At 39.9% G+C, this 22447-nt stretch overlaps 1 protein-coding gene across 1 annotated transcript in view; it reads left to right on the top strand.

Annotated features, from left to right (window-relative positions):
* wnt6.L (Wnt family member 6 L homeolog) overlaps positions 1–22447 on the top strand; it is a 41361-nt gene that overhangs the window by 4925 nt on the left and 13989 nt on the right. The window contains exon 2 of the mRNA XM_018235721.2: positions 20468–20688. Within this exon, the coding sequence (XP_018091210.1) occupies positions 20468–20688 (221 nt within the window). The remainder of the gene's footprint in view (positions 1–20467; positions 20689–22447) is intronic.

Genomic DNA, 22447 nt, shown 5'->3' with positions numbered 1-22447 from the left:
GCGCTAGTGGGCGTAGCAGACGGGTGGGCAAGTACAGTGCGCTGGGGGAGGGGCTGGTGCACTGCAGTTACGCCACTGGAATAATGGATCAGATTTAATATTGTATCACATTTAGGGGTCATTTATTATATCTACGTTTTTTAATCTGACATATTTATCATCTTTTACTTGAATTTCACCCCATGAAAATTCTCCTCTAGTTGCGTGGTTCTTACAAGCTTCTGTTCAATGTATTTGTTCCTATTGATACTGTTCGTGCCATTCCCCTTCTTCTCTGTAACATTCCTTCTCTTCTCTAGGCAATACACTGCTCTTATCAGAGATTGCCAGTATAACAAGCAGCACAAGGGCCTTTTTCTCATGGGGGCATTTTATTATTGTGTCTGGAGCTATAGATGCCCCGGAAAAATGCTCCCCGCACATATAATAATGTTGCTTCTGTTTGGGTTTCAGATAAAAACTCTTTATCGGCTTCTCCAGAAGCAGCAAACTGTTCAGCAGAAGTTTCAGTGAGGTGTGTGGTTCCCACAATACATATTAGTATTGGGCACATTTTAATGGACACGATGGGTCTGGCCTGAACTCTCCCCAATATACATTCAGGATTTGTTGGGAGGTTTACAAAAATTGCTATGGCAAAGGCTACATTTGCCATTGTGGAATATAAAGATATAAGCCACCGAAGGCTGAGTTATACAGGGAATGGAGTATCACTCATGTATTTTAAGGGATAACAACGTACCCTTACATGCCTCATGCCTTTATATGGTCATCTATATGGTGATCTCTATATCTATCTATCTATCTATCTATCTATCTATCTATCTATCTATCTATCTATCTATCTATCTATCTATCTATCTATCTATCTATCTATCTATCTATCTAGGAATGTGATACTTTATCCAGTGTCCAAGTATGCGAAATTCTTAGGCTAATGATAATCACATCCACAAAGTGTGCCAAAAGCTTTATATAGAAAACCTTGGATCTTGAGGATCTCAGATAAGGAGGGAGTATTGCAATTTACTGCAATGTATTAATTTCTGAATAATATAAAACCTACACCCACAAGTGTTCTGGAACTCATTCTTCTCCCAGTGATATTTTCCAGGAAAATGATTTTGAAATCTGTTATTTGGCAAAAAATGTAATGCTTCCTGTGAGTTTCAGTGGTTTATGTTGGAATTACCATTAGAACCAATTAGCAGCTGTATTTTGTTAGCTGAGTGCTGTGATCACAAGTATTGGAACATAAAATGCAGGTATGTGTGTATCATCCACCTTTAGTATCATATAAATAGATTGCAGAACTAGAACAGAAAACACAGCCTCTGGGTATCCCCACTTTTCACTGATCTCTGGAAGCCAAACACAGAATATGACAGCTTGTATCTTTGAGGAAACTTACAGGCTCCGGCCTTTGTATATCTGTAGCTGTTTTGTTTTATTAAAGTGATACATACACTAAAAATTTTCTTTTCAAAATATTAATCATTAAAAGTTACCTATAGGTCTTGTTAATCGTTTCTCGCTGATAGTTCTGCTTTTGTAAGTAATTGTCACTTGAAGTTCCTAAACCTGACTGTTCTGCCAACCTGACTGTCCCTTCTTAACCTGTCAGTTAGAGTTTCTAATGCTAACCGACTCCTGCTGCACAATATGGCAGCCCCCTCATAGAGGAACAGAGTAGTAAGAAAGGTAATGTTAAAGCATCAGGTAAATATTTTTATGGCAAAATTATAAATAGCAATCAAAGACAATGTTATGATAGATAATAAAAAAAAGGTTATTTTCTGATGTCAGTATCTCTTTAAAAGGGGAATACAGCTAAAAACTGTATTTTGCCTAATGAAAGACAATGTAATGCTAAACAACTTGCCAATAAATATTCACATTTTCAATGATTTTAAAGTTATCTGCAAACGTAAATTGCAGTTGAATTGTAGTGTTTGTTTATCCGTCTGATCTCTGGATCTGAAAACAGTGTATTGGAGACTAGTTCTCCTCTAGGACTGTTCGGCTGGTTTCTGCTGTAATGTTTCTAGAGTCAGAACTAGCAGAGCATAAACAAACAGCTTTCAATAGCAATTACATTTATATTTACATTATAAATGAATGTATTTAATATATATTGGAAAGATACTTTCTACTTAGAATTCAATTTTCTTAGAGATCCCATTTTATAACATTGTTATCAAAGCTGGCCAGGTGGTGACAAGAGCTGTTAACTTTGGGCAATTTGTACCAGGGGTATCTGGCACGGTGCATGCCGGTGAAAATGTTCCCGACACCCGTGAGGTTGCGCTCATTGGCAAATCTCTCACCTGAAGCCGCAGATCTCTACCTGTGCATGCACACTTTCTCCAAAAGCCATCTGGATAAAGAGAACCTGCAGAAAAGAATTGGGGGAATGCTTAAAATTTGGGTGAATGCAGTAGGAGGACGGAGATGGGGAGAGGGCCAAATTCGCATAACTTCTGGAAAAATAAGGGAGATGACAGCTACACCCAAAACAACATTCTACCAGATTGAATAGTGGGAGGGCAACATCAGATCCTGTAGGTGGGTTAGGGCGACGTGTCTTCATTGGTGCATAAAAGAAGACGAGTGCCTTGATTCAGTCTCTTAGATTGACAGTGGTATGAGTTCATTGAGAAAGCTTGCCCATCTTTAATACTGTAGAGCAAATAAAATGGGATATTTAGGTACTAAATGTATCCGTAAATAGAATTACTCTGAAAATTCTTCATGATGACCAGGGAGCCAGTTATTTTTAGGCTGTTCCTGCTTATAACTAACAATTGTGGCTACCCCCTACCTTATTGGCAGAACATATCCAGCTTATACCTGTACTATGGCAGGTGGTGGGACTCACATATATACTTTGTTGTGGGCCCAGAGGATGCAACATTACACCCCTGCTGGGATTTATGACATAAAGTTTAGCAATATGTTTTTTAACAATTTATGGAATGTGTTTTCCTTTTAATCTGGCAGAGAAGCCTGCAGTACACTGAGGTAGAGGTATTAATTACCTTATTAACATAGGAATGGCACAGAATGGGGCGGAAGTTAGGCAAAAGACGCTTATGAACGTATGTAGCTGAAGGGAATTAAAGGGAAATAATAATTACAAATAGAAAAGGGTATGACTATTGCTATATAATAGGAATGGAATGTTGGAATTATTGGTTAAAGTGTTTGATGCAGTGGGGCTTATATCAGCCCTTAAATGGGGTTGTTTGGTTTTAAGTGATTTTACATTTTTTAATGAATTTATATTAAAATAAAGTTGCTTTACTTTCTTAAGCAAAAACTGTTTCTGGGTGTACACCCTCTTTAAGTACCCCTGATGTAAAGGCACATGGCTGAATTAAATTGCTAAGTTTAGGGAACTCTGAATACCACTCACTATTCAATGGGTCTGCACTGCACTGTTGCAAAAGCACAATTTATTTATCGGTGTAATCAGGGCAAGTAAAAGAGCAACTGCCACTGGCCGAAGTCCCGTATAGACTGAATATTCTGTGCATACCACCCCCCCCTTTTTTTATGGAAAGCAAATTTATGGTGAATGCATTATCTCACTAAGATATATGTATTGGTTTTGCACAGACAATTACAACAAGGCAATTGTTTACTTATTCTATCCTTAAGTGATTTCAAAGTCAAACTGTCATAGTGGCAGATTAGATCTAACATGTATGGACAGTTACAGGATATAATCTGCACTTAATATTGTCAATCATTAGAAAGAAAACTGACTGTAAAAAAACATACAAATGTAGGCACTAGGCAGTCGCTTTATTGAGATAATTGCCAGTTACCTTCTATAAAACCATATTGTACTTACCTTGATGTGTGTGCATGGATCTGATCTGGTCTGCAGAAAACCTTTGTCGCTGCTTTCTTTCGCTTCCTTTGACTTTTGCCTTCAGGTGGTTCATATATACAGTTTTGGTCTGTCCCTAGTTAACACATAGTCAGTGACCTCTCCCTAGAAATTGCAGTAGTATCACTGGCTTCTCATTTAAAGGATTCAAGATGGCAGCATAGTCCATCACTACTGGGAGCTGAGTGATAATTGAGTTGCACTGCACCGTAGCCAGTATTACACAACTCTCTGTGCTCGTGCCCTGTTAGGACTGAGTGAATGGTGTCATTCCACTGTAGTATGAGAAACCGGGTACTTTGGCAGAGCTTGGGCTGTATGGACCAGGGTATTAAGTTCCTTCTTCATTAAATACACATTTTATAAGTAAGAGAAAGTAACACAAATCTTTACTCTGTAGGCAGGGAATTGTCTACTTTAGCCAGTACATTTTTCCAAACAGAAGAATCTCTGCTTAATAAATAGATGACTCTTCTTTTCTCAGTACTTTTCTTTACCATATGTTTTGGCTATCGTTAAGAGAGTTTTATTTGAACATTTATTTAAATAAAGTGTAGATATGACAAGCCCCAGGGCTAACTCCTCATCAGACATAAATCATCATTGCTGTAGCATGTAAACCTACTCAGGCTAGAACTGCACATCCAACCAAACAAGATCATTAAAGGGAACGATATTTAATATGCAAAGCCCGTCAGGAGCCATATTGATCTGCTGCTTGTTTATACAAATATCAGTTGGAACTGCCTTATTGTTCCTAGCAATACTGGGACATGGTGCCCCAAGGCAGGTCCTGGGATTTAAAATAGGCCCTGGCATTTCATATACAAAGTGGACCAAACAGCCCAACCAACCAGCCCCGTTAAATAGTGCTTTTTGATGGCCTCTTACAGCAGCTCCTCTGGCATTTACCAGAACTCACAGATTGCCAGTCCAGGCCTGCCCCAAGCCTCTTGTCAATTGTAAGGGGGAAATATAAAGTGTTGGCAGTGACTACAGAATACCCTGTTGTGAGGTGAGGCCACAAGTTGTTGTAAATGTAAACAACTTCCAAATTTGTGGAAAGTCTTCATTCCCTGGCCAATGCCATGCTAAGCTTTGTACTATTTCCAGGCACTGCCTTGGAAATTCTTAATGGCATAACTGTGCCTATAAAAACAATAGCAAGTGTAGTTGGGTGTGACAGTAGGAAAAAGGGTAAACAAATGGTTAAGAGGCAAACAGAGAAAAAGCAAAAGGGGTGTATAAAACAGGGAAGTAAAAAGGAGGCAGAGTACTGTATAAGAGAAAAAGGTTATGCAGCAGTGTCTAAATAGGCTTTCTATGACATTCTATGAAGAACTTGAAATCCATGGCTGAAAATGAGATGTAGATAAATATTCTAGGTAGAGGCCTGAATAAGAAGGAGTTGATGGGGATAATCCTTGGCCAGCACCCACTAGGGCCTGGGACCACCAGGATCCTCTGGTGCTCTCCAACCCGGAGAAGGAGGTGAGAAGAACGGGAGGAGAGTAGTAGAAACAAGAGGAAGAGGCGAAGAACTGAATATCAAAACAGCATCGCAATTTGCAGAGTAGGTCAAAGAGGATAAAATGCATGGGGAGGTAAGGAGGTCACAGAATAAAAGTAGGAAAGAAGAAGGGAACAGAAGAAATGTGTAAAAGGGAGAAGAAAGTGGCAGCATAGTAAACAGGTTAGAGCAAAGTAGAATGGGAAGCAGAGAACAAAGTGAGCTGACAGAATGAAAAGTAGAAGAGTAGTAGTGCGAGCAAGGACATATCAGAAAAGAAATAGAAAAGGGGTATAGAAAAGTGTAATTGAAAGAAGCAAAACAGGTGAAAGACTGGGAGAGAAGAAAAGAAGGGAATGCAAGATAGAAGAGGAGAGCATCAAAAATGCAATGAACAAAATGCGTAATGGAAAAAACATTTTAGTCAAGTTAAGTAACACAGGGACACAAAAAGCAAGACACCCAGGCTCCCCTTAAATAGTCCTACTTTCCAACCATGCTCCAGTGTCCTAGTCTGTCTTACCCGGGTGATTTAAATGAGCCAATACCTCAGCTATATATACCTGCCATCATTTACACAATTCTCACTGGGACAAGCCTCTCTCTCACACACACACACATATCAGAGGCAGGATTTACCTCTATAAAGCAAGAATGTGCCCCTGGGTTCCTTGGCCATGCCCCCTGCTGGCTTCATCTAAAGAGTACAGCTGGCCTTAGACGCAAAGATACTATTGTACAAAATGAAGATTCGTATGATTTTTGGACCGTGTATGGATTGTACCAAATTTTTTTGTGCCGTGGTGATCGGTCATTCAGTTCAGGTTAAGAGATTTATATCGGGCAACGATAATATCTTTGTGTGTATCAATGGGTGATTGTCACTACTATTTGTCGGACATAACTTACGTAAATTGCTGTCTGTCAATTAATGGCCTGAGCATCACGTGATTTGTTTTCTTTACTACTTCATATTAATCTGAATGGTTAGTTGCAGGTTAGAAGATTGGAACAGACGTTTGTTCGTCAGATATAGCCTAATAATTTGCACGTCTATGGCCATCTTAACTCTATGTAGTATGGCTGTATCAGACAGTGAATAATATTGGCTTGTGCAAGGCTTCTTCATACCTCCCAACATCTGAAAATCAGAAAGAGGGAAAAACATTTTTGCAATAGTTTTTACCGCGACCATTTGTGGCCACACCCCCAAATACCATGTCAGTTTTACAAAATTTGGCAGGTTATGAAAAGTCTGAACACATTTTTTGAGGGGGGGTTTTAGGGCCATGTTTTATGTGTTATTATAGTTTTGTTAATGAAGGTGAATTGCCCTTTTTTCCCAAGAGACCTGCTTATCTTAAATTGTTACAATTATATCATTGCTTATCTAAAATAGTTGTTTTGATACACTCCTAATAAAGGAAATTGCAGCAAAGTTCTGCGCCTCTGCTTCCTCAAATCTATTGAATTGAATTAATTGCCTTTGCAGTGCCTGGGCAGGAGCACAGGAGGGAAGCAATAAGAGGAATAATAACCAGCCTTTTCTGCTACAACTGTACACATATTTGATTAGCTTATTTTAAATAGTTACAATTGTATCAAAGTGTAGGCGCTTAGTATTTTGGGCTCTCTGCCAAAAAGCCTCTTATTTAATTAAGTTTCCGAAACGTATCTTTTCTGGCATCAGTGCAGGAGATCAAAGAGAAACTCAGGACATTTCTGTAACTATCCGGGACTGCGGGCTGAGCTGTAACAAAATCGGGACTTCTTCCTAGTGCCACTAATTGCACTGGGGCCAATGGTGAAAGATTGTAACCCACAGCACTTTCTAATGAAAGGGGAAGTAAAGCTGAAAATATAACAGTACACACGTATTTTGCAAACTGTGCAAACTCTACCTTTAGATGCTCACAGAGACAGATATGAATCCAAGTTATTTCTGGCCTTGTCCATGTTACACCCAGACCATACCCCCTTTTGCCTAGGCCACACCCCCTTTTACACTTCCACCAGGTGACAGGCCTGGGTCCCTCTATCAACCCTGTACCACCTCAATGGTTGTTATCAGGAACATCTGCTGGGGCATTCTTACTATAAAACTCACTAGGCAGTGTGTTCAATAGAGTTCTTTGATAGTGAATGGCACAGATATCAGTAAAGGATGTGTTTGGCTGCTTAAACTTACTCTCTGCACTACTGTAAACTGTAAGGGGCATTAAATTCTATATTTCCATCTAGTCCATCATTTTCCAGTCTCCAGATCAGAAGCCAGGGAACAGCTACATTTTTTTTAATACTGATTTCAAGTCCTGGCAGAGAGAAATTCCCAGCAGCATTGCGGCGTGCGCGCAGGGGCAGTGGAAGGAAAATAGCGGGGTTTCATTGCCTGGGTCATGAAAGGTATCCGAGTATTGTAACAGGTATGTGTCGTAACTTGAACTCTTTAAATCTATTAAGAATTTAAGCCAACCTTCCTAAGTAGAGTTGTTCTAGTAAGAACCTGCAATTGTACACAATTTATTATCCAAGTGATCTACAATCTACATATCCTGGCTCCATCTCATGCCCCCCGCCCCCTTACTGCTCCCCCACCCGCACTGAATAGTGTATCATCGAAACATTTGAGATGGCTCTTATCCCAAAATGATTTATTTAGTGCCACACTGGTGCCACTGCCAGAGGTGCTATCATTTAAAGGCAAATATGAGAAGGGTAAATGTAACAACTTTTCAGAGAGCAGCAAGGAATGTGGTGAAATGGGGGAAGAGGGGAAATGTGGCTCTACTAGAGCAGGAGGAATGGAGGTTCTCTTTTGACTATGTTTGACTGTGAGATTCAGTTGGCTGGCTAAGAGTTTGGTTATACTGTATAATTCAACAATCTCAGTAATGAGGGGGTTGAAGGAGAACTATAGCTTAACTATGGTAGAAATGCTGCCCATTATGTTCTGGGGTTCTGTGCCAGTCCAAGGCCCTAGGGTGGTGGCAGACAGGGAGATTAGTCACCCAACGACAAATCTTCTCTACTGCAGGCAACTAATCTCCCCAAATGCCTTCCTGCCACCAATAATGTGAGACGCCAGCAGAATACGAATAGCTTAATTTTCCAATGTCGCCCAAAGTTCGGGGGGGGGGGGGCTTCGGAATTCTGAAGCGATACCTATGCCATCAATTTGCATTCTTGCTGGCGGGAAGGCATTTCGTGGGGAGATTAGTCACCCGAAGTAGGGGAGATTAGTCGCCCGCAGTAGAGAAGATATGTTGCTGGGCCACCACCCTTAAGCAGGACCGCCATCAGAAATCGCAGGGCCCCATACAACAAAATTTCCTGGGCCCCCTGGGCTGCACCCACCGCAAGCCCCACCTACAGGTCCGCCCTCCCCACCCACAGGTCCACCCCCCACCACACAGTAAAAAAACAAAAAAAATATTGGTGGCTAGGGTTCCCACATGTTAATAAAAAATTTGTGGCCAAAATTGGTGGCCATGCCCCCCCCCACATTATGAGAAAATTGGTGGCCAGGGCCCCTTAAACGTCCATGCCTTCCCGAAGTCAGCAGCTCTCAGAAAGATGGGGGGCCCGGCTAATCAAGTAAGTGTGGCCTGGCTGGGCCCCCCTTAGGGTAAGGGGGGCCCCCTACAACTCTCCCCTCTGTCCCCCCTGATGGCTGCCCTGCCCTTAAGCAGTGAAGATATTTGCCTCAGGAGATACAGCCAGCAGCTCCCTGTCTTTCTGCTGAGTCAGTCAGTTACTGAGCTTAGCAACCGATGTACAATATACTGTGTATATAACATAAAATTCACAATACAAAGCTGATTGGTATTTAATTCACATTAGTCACATTACATGTCAGCTCAGAAACCAGTCCAATTTGCATCAGAATTTAATAATAAACCCTATAGCATCAGCTTATATGACAGGCAAACAATTTTTTGCTTGACGATTTGTGACAGCCCCTAACAGGTACCCTGAACACACACAAAATCCAAGATGGTAAGCTCCTGTGACAACTTTGAAGTCCTGGATTATTCCTTTTTTAGAGATGCTGAAAATTTAGGCTAGTGCATTAAGCACAATAAAAAAGAACAAAAGTCCTTTTCAAATTAAACATGAAATCTAAGCTCTATTTTTTATTAAAGCATTCATAGATGTTTTTAACTCATTTAAAAATCTCAACTGTCAATCAAATATTACCTGCTCTCCTCTATGCCTAGGCATAGAGGCTGGGGGAATGAAATACTTTCACTTTCCATTCAGCACTTCCTAGCTGTCACTGGTCTCCCCACATTCCCCCATTCTCTTCACCATTTAATTGTGTAGCCAGGGCATGGGGATGGACATCAGGTCCCCCATTCTGGTGCACAAACAAGATTCTGAGATGATGCAAGGCTTATCTTAATAACAGTGTCCACAAAATGGCTCCTGCCTGCTTGTTATAATTATGAAGTCACAGACCAAAGGAAACAAGATTTAAATAATTTATACACTGTAAAGTTAATTTTGCTTGACTAACGTGATAAAATAGGATTTCGAAGTGCTACTATATTTGTTAGATTTTTACAATGGTTTTTTTTCCATCATGATTGGTGCTATACCACATAGTCTATTGCTGTACTGTATGATCCATTTCTATATCATATGCACCACTGCAATGGAAAGCCTCATGACCCATTGCTACACCTCCAGGCCACATCCAACATTACAAGGCAACAACTCCCAGCATCCTTGGACAGAAGGAGAATTGTGATGATGGGTTTTTACAATAAGAAATGTGAATTTAGGGAACAGGTTGACACATACAATAGGCACATCCAATAAAGGGTTAGGGATGCTATTCTAGCAAATGAGACAATACAACAGGACCTCCAAAAAACGAAATGCAGCTGCACACCTGGTCCCTCTCATCAATGCTCACGGTGCTTGGAACATCAGAGGACGGCACCTCCACAATTGGAAAGAATATAAAGTGAATCCAGCACACGTAGTTTGCTCAAGGGTTATCACCCAAGTTTAATGTCAAGCCAAACAGAATACAACGTTTGTTGTACAATACAACAGGACCCGTGGAGGAAGAAATTTTTGCCACTAGCAAGAGGCTGAATAAGATGGCTGTTGTTTTCCAACCTCAGATACTATGTACCTGTCCTTAGGAGAAAATAGCATTTCTTTAATCTGTGGAACTGGATACCTCCAAATAGCCTGTAACATTTACACAGTAACTAAGCAGCAGAACACTTTCTCTGCCTCGCGTGTGGAAATCCCCAGAAAGGTGGGCAGGTATCGGCAAAACAACACATCTGTTTGAATGAGCGCACGCTTCGCCGAAGGCGTGTACCTACCAATATGGCTTCTAGAGAAAAGCAGTATGGCTGACTCCTGGTGTGCAAGTACAAAAGCCTTTGCTACAAGCACTCACAAACAGCATGCTAAAAAGCACGTAGGCCAAAGGTACAATTTAAAGGCAGTGTGTTAGAGCTCCATATAAGTAGCAGTAGAAACCCAGTGTGGTGCTTGGTACATGTAAAAACGCTTCTTAAAAAATGCAAATAAATCCTAACTTCCAGCTATCCTCTAACTATTTAGGCAGAACAATCAAGAGGGATAGAGATTAAAAAGGGGTCGTGGTTTACGAGAAAGTAGGAGTTCGATAGTGCCTTGGGGTGTGGATTATATTTATGACACTGCTGCCAAGAGATGTCTTTGGCTAATTTAGCTATGGGAGTGGAAGAAACATTAGCCATGGCTGAGGCAGAACAAATAAACCATTGAAAAAGTAGGCTAATGGCCTCACCAGCTTATTCCCATTATACCATGACTCATCTCTAATCTGCCCCAAATTCATTTTGCAATAAGACAGTTATTAAGAACTACAGTAGCCTCCTGGATGGTATTTTACCAACTTGTAAAAATGGTTTTGATCGCAATGGTATCAAAAAGGAAGAATGATACAAATATAGGAAGGCAACTCTGTTAGGGGCATTCCTGAAAAAAAAGGATCATTGGGAGGTATGTGCTCCACCTAATGGCAGAATGCAGAATATATTATATTAGCCGACTTCCAGCTATACATGAATAAAGTAACTAAATCGTAGAAATAGAAATAATCCTTAAATCAAAAACAATATTCCATGTATTACTAGCAATTGCCCCAAATCTCACCCCTTAGCTCCTAACAAGGTTACAGATATATAGAGTCAATGGGGTAACCCTTCACCGTTACTTTACAGTGCTACGCAATATGTTGGCGTTATATAAATACATGTTAATAATAATAATAACCCTGTTGTAGTTCCCAAGGCACAAATTTGCTCTCACCCCAAATCTCACCCTAGTCAACCTTCATGCAGGCCCCCCCTTAGCTCATAACAAGATAACTAATGGATGCAGTGGCCAAATTTCTTAAAATATTGGCAATACTATATATGATTGTAGCCTGTTAGTACAATTACTTTGTAATCTTTAACCTTATGCACTGGTCAGTGGCAGTTTGAGCCTAAACAAGTTGCAGTGCCAGGTAAGAACTGTATGACTGGTGCCTCGCACACCTGTTCCAAGCAAGGGGTTAATTTCTGATTACAGGGGTGGAAAGGCTCAGATAGGGAGGCGTTGAGACAGGCTTGTCATGATAATTATAGATTTTGGATGGTTCCTAAAATTGTGGCAGGGAGAACAAGCTTAGACAGACCCAAAGCTAGTGGTAGGAAAGGAGAAGTTGGCAGCTGTTCCTTGCTCTCCCCCCTCTTGATTTGTACACAGAAGTGTATAAATACATTTACAGCTCACACGTGTACAGGATATACTTTCTACACATACCAGCACAGCAAGCTGGCAAACATGCAAGTATAATTTGGGGGGGGGGCTGATACATAATGTTGTATAGTTGTTGCAGATCCCACAGCTTTTGTCTTGAGGGCCATAGGTTACCCAAACATCAGATCATGCTTTTGTTATCATAACCGTAGAGGTAACTGCTAATTTGTTGCAATGGGATACTGTACCAAGGCAAAACTTCTGTCGCTGTGTTTCAATAACAGTAACTTATATGCTTGTAGTCATATATCCCTGCAGTATAGACCACAAACTAGGCCCTTATTCTGCACAGGTTATGGGCGAAGCCTAAGGACTGCACACAATGTACTGGCAAAGCTCTGCCACAGACGGTTTAACTGGGAATTGGGACAGGGCAGCCTGCATACATCCAGATGCTGAAACTCTAGGTCTGATAATCGATTGCTTTCAATAGCAATTACCAAGCCAAGCTCAAGCCCAACATTCATGACAGGTTTATCCTATTTTCTGGGCTGCATTTTATTGTTTGTGTAGATTAGGAGAAATGCACAGGGATTTTTTTGCTATACAGACTATAAGCAAACTTGGGTGCTTTGTGTAGGATATTACCTATATTGGTATATTTAAATAGTATCTCTCTGTACAGGCTAAGGGGACTGTTCATTCAAAAATGATGCCAATGGGCTATGTCACACAGTTTGTGCTCTCTGTTGACATATTTCTGTAGCAGGAGTTTCCATTGAAGTTAGTGTCAAATGGAAGGGCTTATTTTAAAGTTTATATACACCAGCAGAGAAAACACCTCACACTTCATTTAGTGTAGCTGGTCTGAACTGCCAGTGTCGGACTGGCCCACCGGGGTACCATGAAAACTCCCGGTGGGCCCAGATGTCAGTGGGCCCTTTTGCTTCCAACCATTTGGCCAATTTCATGATCATTCCCTATTTCTTATTTCTGCATAATAATGGAAGAGAATAGTAAGTAGATATAAAAGACTAGGAGAATAAAGGTTGAGTGAGGTAAGGAGGCCCCACAGTCTAAGGTTTTCTGGTGGGCCCCTGGCATCCCAGTTCAACACTGTGAATTGCTGTGCCTCTATTCCTCTCATTCTTGCTGGAACTATAGGAGGATAACCTGCCAGCGCTTATTAGTCTGTATCCAGAACAAAGAGCAAATTCAAATGAAGTGGAACCAACTCCAGAAAATAAATTGTTTTTAATATAGCGGAGCACTTTATCTCTGGCAGACAACTTTCCTGCATTTATTCCCTTTCTGGCTATGGGTTTTGCACAAGCAATATAACCCCTTGCTTCCCAAATACTGTGGGGCTACAGACCCCAGACCACCCAATCTCTGAGCAGCACCCTAACTACTTTCCATATTGCCCTGCCCCACAGGCCGGGAACGTAACAGATATTGTAACTGTATGAATTTATTTTTTCAGTAATTGCAGGGTAAGAAGCCTAAAAATCTAGAAAAAAGGGTGTATGTAAACTATTTAGTAATTAGGTAAAATTGTAGTAATTTAGTTGGGCCCTCATTAATTTTGCTACAGGTTAACAACACTGCCTGGTTGCTAGAGCAAAGAACTTTAGCAACCAGTCCCAGTTAAAGGGGTTGTTCACTTTTTCAGTTTGTTTCAGATTTTTCACCAGAAATAGAGACTTTTTTCAAATCATTTCAAAGTTTTATCTTTGATGGTTTTTCGAAAATGTAAGCTTAAAGTCTAGTTTTCCTGTCTCTATTATTAGCCTCTAATATGTCTCTAATATTATTCTGCGCGGCAGGGCCAAAGAAAAGTTGAAATGTATCAACTAAATGTATCAACTAAATGTATCAAATCAGAACTTTTTAAAGCAGCCTCCCAGAGCTGCTTTAGAAAGACATTAGAAGGTTAAAAATGAAACTTTAAACTTCAATATTTGAGAAAGTCACAAACAGAACATGATTGGATGAAGTCTGATGAACTATCTAAAAAACTCTAATTGAAAGGTGGTTGTTCCAAAATTGTGTCTTGCCTAAATCAGGACATTAGTAGTTCATCATTTTGCGAAATTTCATATAAAAGCCCGATTTCATATAAAAGCACTTTTTAGCCAAATCATTTTTTATAAACCTACACTTTTAGTCCATGTCTGTTTAGATTACTTTGTGTCCTTCATTAAGAATTTTATGGAAAATGTGATTAAAAAAGCAAAATGTTCCTACTCAAAGGGATTTGGTGACATTTCACCATTCTTATGTAAATTCTATATATTTCTGTAGAACACTTTTGACTTCCCTATTTGGAACACTTATAAATAAGGCATTAAATGTTATGTCATGTGGGTGATGCTGGGTGACACTGCACTTAACCTAGGTGGCACTGATCACATTACGCTGAGTCTGTAGGACTAGTTCCCCCCATCAAGACAAATATCCCTCAAGGTGGGATTACTTTCTTACAGGTGGTCTCCTGGGAAGAAATAGTGCCTGCAGGACAATTGCTGCAATCCTGTCAAAACTGTTTCTTTAAAAAATCCCAAAAATGTTTGCCCTAATTAACTGTTTTGAGGTGAGACGCACCAAAGGGCAGTTCACGGATGAGGATTCCATGCCTTGATTTAGTTGCAGAGAGGATAACAGAGACAAACACGACAATATTTTAATTTGTTTTTGGAAACTGTGTTTGGTGGCTATTGCAATTATTTGAGTCAAGTGGACTGTTTAGCAGAAGAAGAAAATTTCACCTGCTGCCAATGCCCTATTTGGCTCAAACTGTAAAGGGGAACTCTCCTGACTTCCTACAGGCACTCAAACTGCAGTAAATACTAGTGATTAGCGAAAAAGTTCGCAATGGTCAAATTCCCCGTTTTGCCACGGGCAAAAAGTTTTGCGAAACTGCAACAAATATTCGCCATGCATTTAGTTTTGTGCATCAAATTTTGTGCATCAAAAAAAAAAAAAAGAAACGTGTCAAAAAACACCAGAGCATAAAAAAAGTTGCATTTCAAACAACAGCTACCCATTTAGTTACAAAAAAGTTGCAGTGTCCAAAAAGTTACGATACAAAAAAAGCATTTCACTAATCACTAGTTGATACTCATATTTTTTAAATGGTTTAGTTGCATACTCCCTTGGCATAACATTTTTTTTCCTTCTGCAAACAATCATTCTGTTTGGTAGTTGTGCTAAAACAGGGAAATCACCAACTAGACACACTTCCTGGTTCCCTGGTACAGCCAGTTGCTCCTGCTAGTTGCTCATTTTGGGGCTCACAGTGGCAGTGGGGAGCATGCAGTAAGAAAAATATAGAAACACAATAATACTCAAACGCATAGGAAAAAAGTACATCAATTGGAGGGTTTTTGAAGGGGTTATTCACCTTCCAAAAATGTTTTCAGTTTAGTTGTTTTCAGAAATTTCTTTTTTATTTTTTTTTACCAGTTTTTCAAAATTGAAGTTTAAAAATGTATGTCCCTGTCTCTAGTGTTTCAGTCTGGCAGCTCAGTAAATAAAGGTGCAGAACTGTTAAAAATTTCTACATTAATTAATACATTTTTTAGCAGCATCTGTGGGATGTTACAGACTGTTTTATCAATTCTAACAGCTGACTTTAAAGGGGTGCTTCACCTTTACGGTAACTTTTACTGTTATAGAATTGACAATTCTAAGCAACTTTTCAATTGGTTTTTATTATTTTTTTTATACTTATTTAATTATTTGCCTTCTTCTTCTTCTGACTCTTTTGGCTTTCAAATAGGGGGTTACTGACCCCATCTATAGAACATATGCTATGTAAGGCAACAATTGTATTGTTATTGCTACTTTTTATTACTCATCTTTCTATTCAGGCCTCTCCTATTCATATTCCAGTCTCTTGTTCCAATCAGTGCATGGTTGTCAGGGTAATTTGGATCCTAGCAACCAGACTGCTGAAAATGCAAAATGGAGAGCTGCTGAATAAAAATCTAAATAACTCAAAAACTACAAATAATAAAACATGAAAACCAATTGCAAATTGTCTCAAAATATCACTCTCTGCTTCATACTAAAATTTAACGCAAAACTGAACAACCCCTTTTATGAAACTCAAGGATTCTGCTCAGCAGGCTTTCAACTTCAACAGGCTTTCAACTTCAATATCAGAAAAACAGTCACAAATAAGTAGAAAGTAATTGAAAAATCATCTATTTCTAGTGAAATCAACTGAAAACTGTTGGAAGGTGAACAACCCCTTCAAGGCAATAACATTCTATTACAAATCAAGCTGCTTTGCCTGCTGCAGACAGTGCAAGCTGTTTCCATGCTAACTCCTGCCTGTTATATTTCTCTTCCCGATGCCTCCAGTATGTGGGTGTTTTTGCTCCTCACAGGGTTGTGTCACCTACATTTATATTTCTACAGTCGATTTGAAATGTAATCCTTGGTCCAGACTCCAGAGCAGATGGCCCAAGGCAGAGGAAAATCCCACATGATATCAGCATTTCTGAACATTTAAAAAAAATCTTATACATATATCTTAGCAAAGCTCTACATTAGGATTTTTGACAGACCAAGGTCTATTTTTTTACTCATCTCTCGTACTTCATAGTAACTAAGCTGCAGAAATCCAGTCCTCTCGGTTTGCTTTTATTTTTAAATGCTTATTAGTAGCATTAAAGGATTGTTCACCTTCCAAACACTTTTTTCAGTTCAATTGTTTTCAGATTGTTCACCAGAAATAAAGACTTTTTTTTTTTTTTACAGTTTTTCCAAAATCTAAGTTTAATGTTCGTGTGTCTGGTGTTCGAGTCTGGCAGCTCAGTAATTCAGGTGCAGACTGTAAAATGTTACGATTTTGCAACATTTAGTTGATACATTTCTCAGCAGCATCTCTGGAATATTAGCAACTATTGTATCAATTCTAACAGCTGCCTGTAATAAAACCCAGGGATTCTGCTCAGCAGGGACAAAGTTAAGAAATGTATCAACTAAATATATCAATTTAGAACAGTTTACAGGGTTGGTGACCCCCCTTCCCAGAGCTGCTTTCGAATGTAAAAAAAAGACACTTTACATCAACATTAGAAAAACAGTCACACATAGAAAAAAATAAAGTAACTGGAAAAATAATTTTTTTCTGGTAAACTATCTGAAACTAACAGAACTGAAAAAAGTGTTGGGAGGTGAACAACCCCTTTAAAGCATCTGGCTCTATATTACAGAGAGATCACTTATGCAGAAAACCCCACACATCCTGGATAATACCTGTAATATGGTTTTCTGATCTTCATTTGTCTGGTTTGATAACTGCACTTTTTTGTGTAAACACCATTAACTATGATGCAACAAAGATTGGGTTGCACATTTGGCATAATGGTTAGCATTGCTATAGGCCAATGTTGTCAGCTACTGTTTGATTGCAACCAGGCACTGCATGGCTGCAGACCTCCAAGGGTTTGTGTCGGTTTATTCCCACAAAATGAGTGGTCAGTTTAAGGGCTCTTACTGACGAGCGGTTGAAGCTGCGCTCCCCTGCGTTCCGTTTTTCAGCGTTCAGCCGCAGGGGAGCGCAGGAATAGACGCATTTAGCTTTTTTCAATGGGGCTGTACTCACACAGGTGCGTATGGGCGCCGAACGCAGGAAAAATGCAGCATGTTGCATCTCAACCTGCGTTCGGTGCCTACACGCGCCTGTGTGAGTACAGCCCCATTGAAAAAAGCTAAATGCATCTATTCTGAGACATTTTGCAATTGTTTTAAATTTTTTATTACTTGTGGTTTTTGAGTTGTTTAGTTTTTTTATCCAGCAGCTCTCCAGTTTGCAGCTTCTGCAATCTGGTTACTAGGATCCATATTACCCTAGCAACCATGGACTAATTTGAATAAGAGAGTGACATATAAGTAGGAGAGGGCCTGCATATAAAGTAGCAATATTAATAAATCGAAGTCTTACAAAGCACTTGTTTTTTTAGATGGGGATCATTGACCCTCATTTGAAAGCTAGAAAGAGAGAAGAAGGCAAATAATTCAAAAACTTTAAAAAAAGAAAAAATGAAAACCAGCTGGAAAGTTGCTTAGAATTACTATAACATACTAAAAGTTTACTTAAACGTGAAACACCCCATTAAGCCTGTCCAGTAAATTTCTGACTGAGCCCTGAGTGGTAATGGCATGCAAACAGACAAATTAAAATTACTTGCTTTGGGTTAATGCACTGTAAGCCCCATAACATCATCTTACCTTTTAATAATCTGAAAAAATATAGAAAAAAAAATAAATAAAAGGAAAACAGAGGCAGCCATAGAATTCTAGTGACTGATTAATACAAACATGTGCCAGAAGGTGCAGACATAGTGAAAAATAAGGTGCTTTAGTTAACACCCTTCGATGCCCCTGGCGCGAATTAAAGAAATTCCTTTGTAGCAATGAACCTGGCCTCAGATTTCAATCTCTCTTCAGTCACTGATTGGGTTAAATACGTGCGGCTGCACAGGAGTGCGGTCAAGATGATATCTGCTTAACACTTCACTCCCCTTTTGGCTTATCTGTCAGAAGCAGTCATCTTCAGTGGGCGCCTCAGGGATCAGGCAATTTGTTCACATTTTTTAGAAGAAAAGGTGACAAGCAACTAAGACAAAGAATGGAGGAGGGTGAGACATAAAGGAATATTTAAAATCTTTTAGGTAGTGAAAATTTGTCTTTATTGAGCAGTACTGTGGGGTGTCAGAGCATTAAGAAAACCGCATGCTTGATAAAGGGGTTTATCACAGAAACATTGCATGCTGCAATAAACTTAAAGCAAGGGTTCACCCTGCCAGCATTACCCTGTGTGCCAGCGGTTTTCTTTGTGCCATATTGGAATTGAGGTGGCCGATACCTCAATCTCACCGGGGAGTCATTCTTCTTGGAAGGCCAGGGTGTGTGAGTGCAGTCAGAGACTTTCCATAAGGGTGTTAGAGCATTGCCAGGGCTCGTCTAGATCTAGAGAGCACTAATGCAGTCCCTTAAGTATTGTTGCTTTGGACACCAATACATATTTCAATGTCTTTGGAAGGTCCAGTGCGTTTCACTGTAGTCTACAACCATGGTTCTTGCACCCATGTAGCAGTTGTTCAGCTCAAAGAACTCTAGTCACTCAAGCTGATTGGATGAAATGAAGTGACCATTCAGTGTGGTATTTGACCGATCAGCCCTTGGGAAGGAAGAGCAAATACTAACAAGAGACCATTAAGGTTGTAGCTGGTTGTACAGTAGGCTGGCAAGATGATCCCAAACAATATCTATGGTTGGGATAGTGCCTGTACAATATCAGAGGTGTGCAACAGAACATGTATGAGATCTATTATCTGGACAGCCCACAGAATTGCTCTATGCAATTGAACCAGATGCAGATCAAGGTGCAAAGTGTGCCTTCACTGAAATGCGACAAGTGTGCCATGGATGGGTCCTGCATAATAAGGACTATGGTGCCATTGCCTCTGCAGACATGATGTTAGCTGCAAGTAGGGTTGCCACCTTTTTTGGAAAAAAACACCGCCCTATCTATATATTAATCTTTTTTCCCTATTAATAACATTGGGATCAGCCATCATTTTTACCAGCCAGGCCGGTAAAATACCAGCCAGGTAGCAACCCTAGCTGCAAGCTATTATATAGATATAACACTGAAAGCTTCCGTTTCATGTTGTGATGGTATCACAGCCGCAGCATCTGTAAGTTGTAAGATTTCTGCCTCAGCTCTGCAGAAAGTATATTTTCCAAGTTTGGAAAAAAAAAAGAGAAAATATCGGCATGCTTTGCACAAAGAGCAAGCGGGAAAGGAATGCTGCAAATTAAATACGGGAGAAAGTGAGGCAATGGTAGTGTATGTCACTAGTGCTTTACAGAGTTTATAGATTAGTTCATGATGCGGTGGAGCTTTCAGTCTAAGGTCTCTATCACATTCACACACACATCGTTTAGCGGTATCTTTATGTACAAGCTATGAGAAAACATTGGGGATGTTCCTGCTGAATTATACACCATACAAGGGAATATAATACTGGCAGTCAGCTATTGAATCTATGCCATGCAAATATAGCCTAAAAGCACAGTGCTCTACATTATGATTTATTAACCAGATAACTCTAATCCCAAGCATTCTGCATAATAACTCCTATTCCCATTTTATATTTTGTATAATATACTATGTTATCTGCAAGCTTTTGGCATTAATTCGATTTCGGCTGTCAGTGGTAGTACAGAGCTTAATGGTTTTGATCTCCTGTTAAACACTGTCTTTTTCTCTTTGTTTAATGATCTGGCAGGGCAGTTGGCAGCCCCCTGGTGATGGACCCCAACAGCATCTGTAGGAAAACCAAGCGTCTGGCTGGCAAGCAGGATGAGTTGTGTCGGACTGAGCCAGAAATCGTAAATGAGGTGGCAAAAGGTGCCAAACTGGGAGTACGTGAATGCCAGTACCAATTCAGGTCCAGACGGTGGAACTGCACCAGTCATAACAAGTACTTCGGGAAGATCCTCCAGCAAGGTAACCATGGGTAGGGATCTAATGTGGTGCCATCGGGCCCCCAGATAGGCCTAAAACTAGGTTTAAGATTAGCAGGAGTTACGCAACAATAAGGGGTTATGAGCACGAATAGATTCTTATCAAATGCAATTGACCATAATACCTTTGGATATTAAGTACCATCATGTAGTTGTGAACTTCATCAGAGTTCTATAGCTTTTGTATAACTTTCACTTGAGTTATCAACAGCTTCACTAATTTTAGGCACAGCATGCTATCTTGAGAATAAAGCACACTATCTCCAAACAAGCATATTTTTTCCAACAGCCAGTAACTCCAGTTGATGCTTCTAATCTGTAATATTGTATACTACACAAGAGCCATGATTAACCTGTAAATTACATTGTGAATGAAGTACCCCTATTGTAAAATATAAGGATATTGGAAGTCACCTTCTCAACAACTTCCAGGGGCACATTTCTCCCTAATTTTGAGGGCACAAATGCCTTACAAGGAAAAGCGTATTCATTCTCCTGCTGTTTGCTGTTGATTGTCACGGTACATTTAATGTTCCTTAGCTGGAATGCCGCATGCACTTTCACTCATTTGGGATGGTCTATTTGATTTTCCTAGGTTGGAGAGGTCTGTCTCGTTTTGCCATGGAAAATTCAGTGTCCTAACCTGAAATGGTGGGTATGGCCACCATGCTACTTGTAATTGACCATAATTAGATCCATAGTGATTAGTGTACGGAAGCTTCTTGACCTGTAGCAAAGCTTCTCCTTGTTTTTGTTGTTGACTGGCGTTTGGTAGCATTGGCATTTTCTTTCTCCCCTGCAGGCAGGAATATAGTTATTGCTACATTTTACATAAGTCCTTAGCTTTACTGCTGAAACTTGCTCCCCTAGTTTTGTAATGAAGTAATTAGGAATGCTCCAAGACAATGTGGGTTTAATGAGGAAATATAATGCATTCTGCTCCTTGATGTTACCCCTCAACTTTTGTCGTATTTATGGCCAAGAGATATTGTGTAGCAATGTTCAGCTAAAGTCAAACTACAACTCCCACTAGCCTTTTGTTTCTCAGAGGGTGCTGGAAATTTTGAGAGTATTTCATCTTCAACGGGAAAGAGGAGTGTTGGACACAGCTACATCTTTTGCTTGTGGCCCCTCTCTCTCTCTTAAATTGCCTACTTGAATGACATCTGCTTGGTATACATACCCGTTATCCTGCATTTATGCACTAAACCACTTATTTAAGATTTATGGCTGTCCCAGTTGAAAGTTCAGCTCAGCTTTTAATGATTGACTTTTGAACTCTGTGGAAGGAAAACATTTTTAGGAAGGTGCAATCCACTCTATATGGGATACATATCCATAGACCACCCTGATTTCTTGAGTTGATTGCAAGATCTTCAGTTCAAAGGTTGATCTAAATAATAATAATTAGAGTGCAGTGCTTGCTTGTTACACACACACACACACACAATGGATGTAATGGAACTGTAGTTATTTTACTTTTATATCTATGCTTGACATTTAGATGAAGCCAAGTCTCTGCTGTTATCTCAGACTTTAGTTTGGCTTCTTCAGTTGACAGAGACAGGAGGTCTAATTATTGTTTCAGGGGCATCAAATGTTTTCCAGATAGCTGAGATAGTGACCCCACACAAGAATGGCAACCCAGTTCCGTTACAACCGGATTTCCTTTTTTGTACCATCACAGACCACTTTTGTTGCTGCTCCTCAAGTCTATACGATGATCCATGCCCCCTTTATTG

The sequence above is a fragment of the Xenopus laevis genome, chromosome 9_10L (assembly GCF_017654675.1).
Source record: "Xenopus laevis strain J_2021 chromosome 9_10L, Xenopus_laevis_v10.1, whole genome shotgun sequence".
NCBI classification, from domain to species: domain Eukaryota; kingdom Metazoa; phylum Chordata; class Amphibia; order Anura; family Pipidae; genus Xenopus; species Xenopus laevis.
This window is presented reverse-complemented; position numbering and strand designations above follow the sequence as displayed.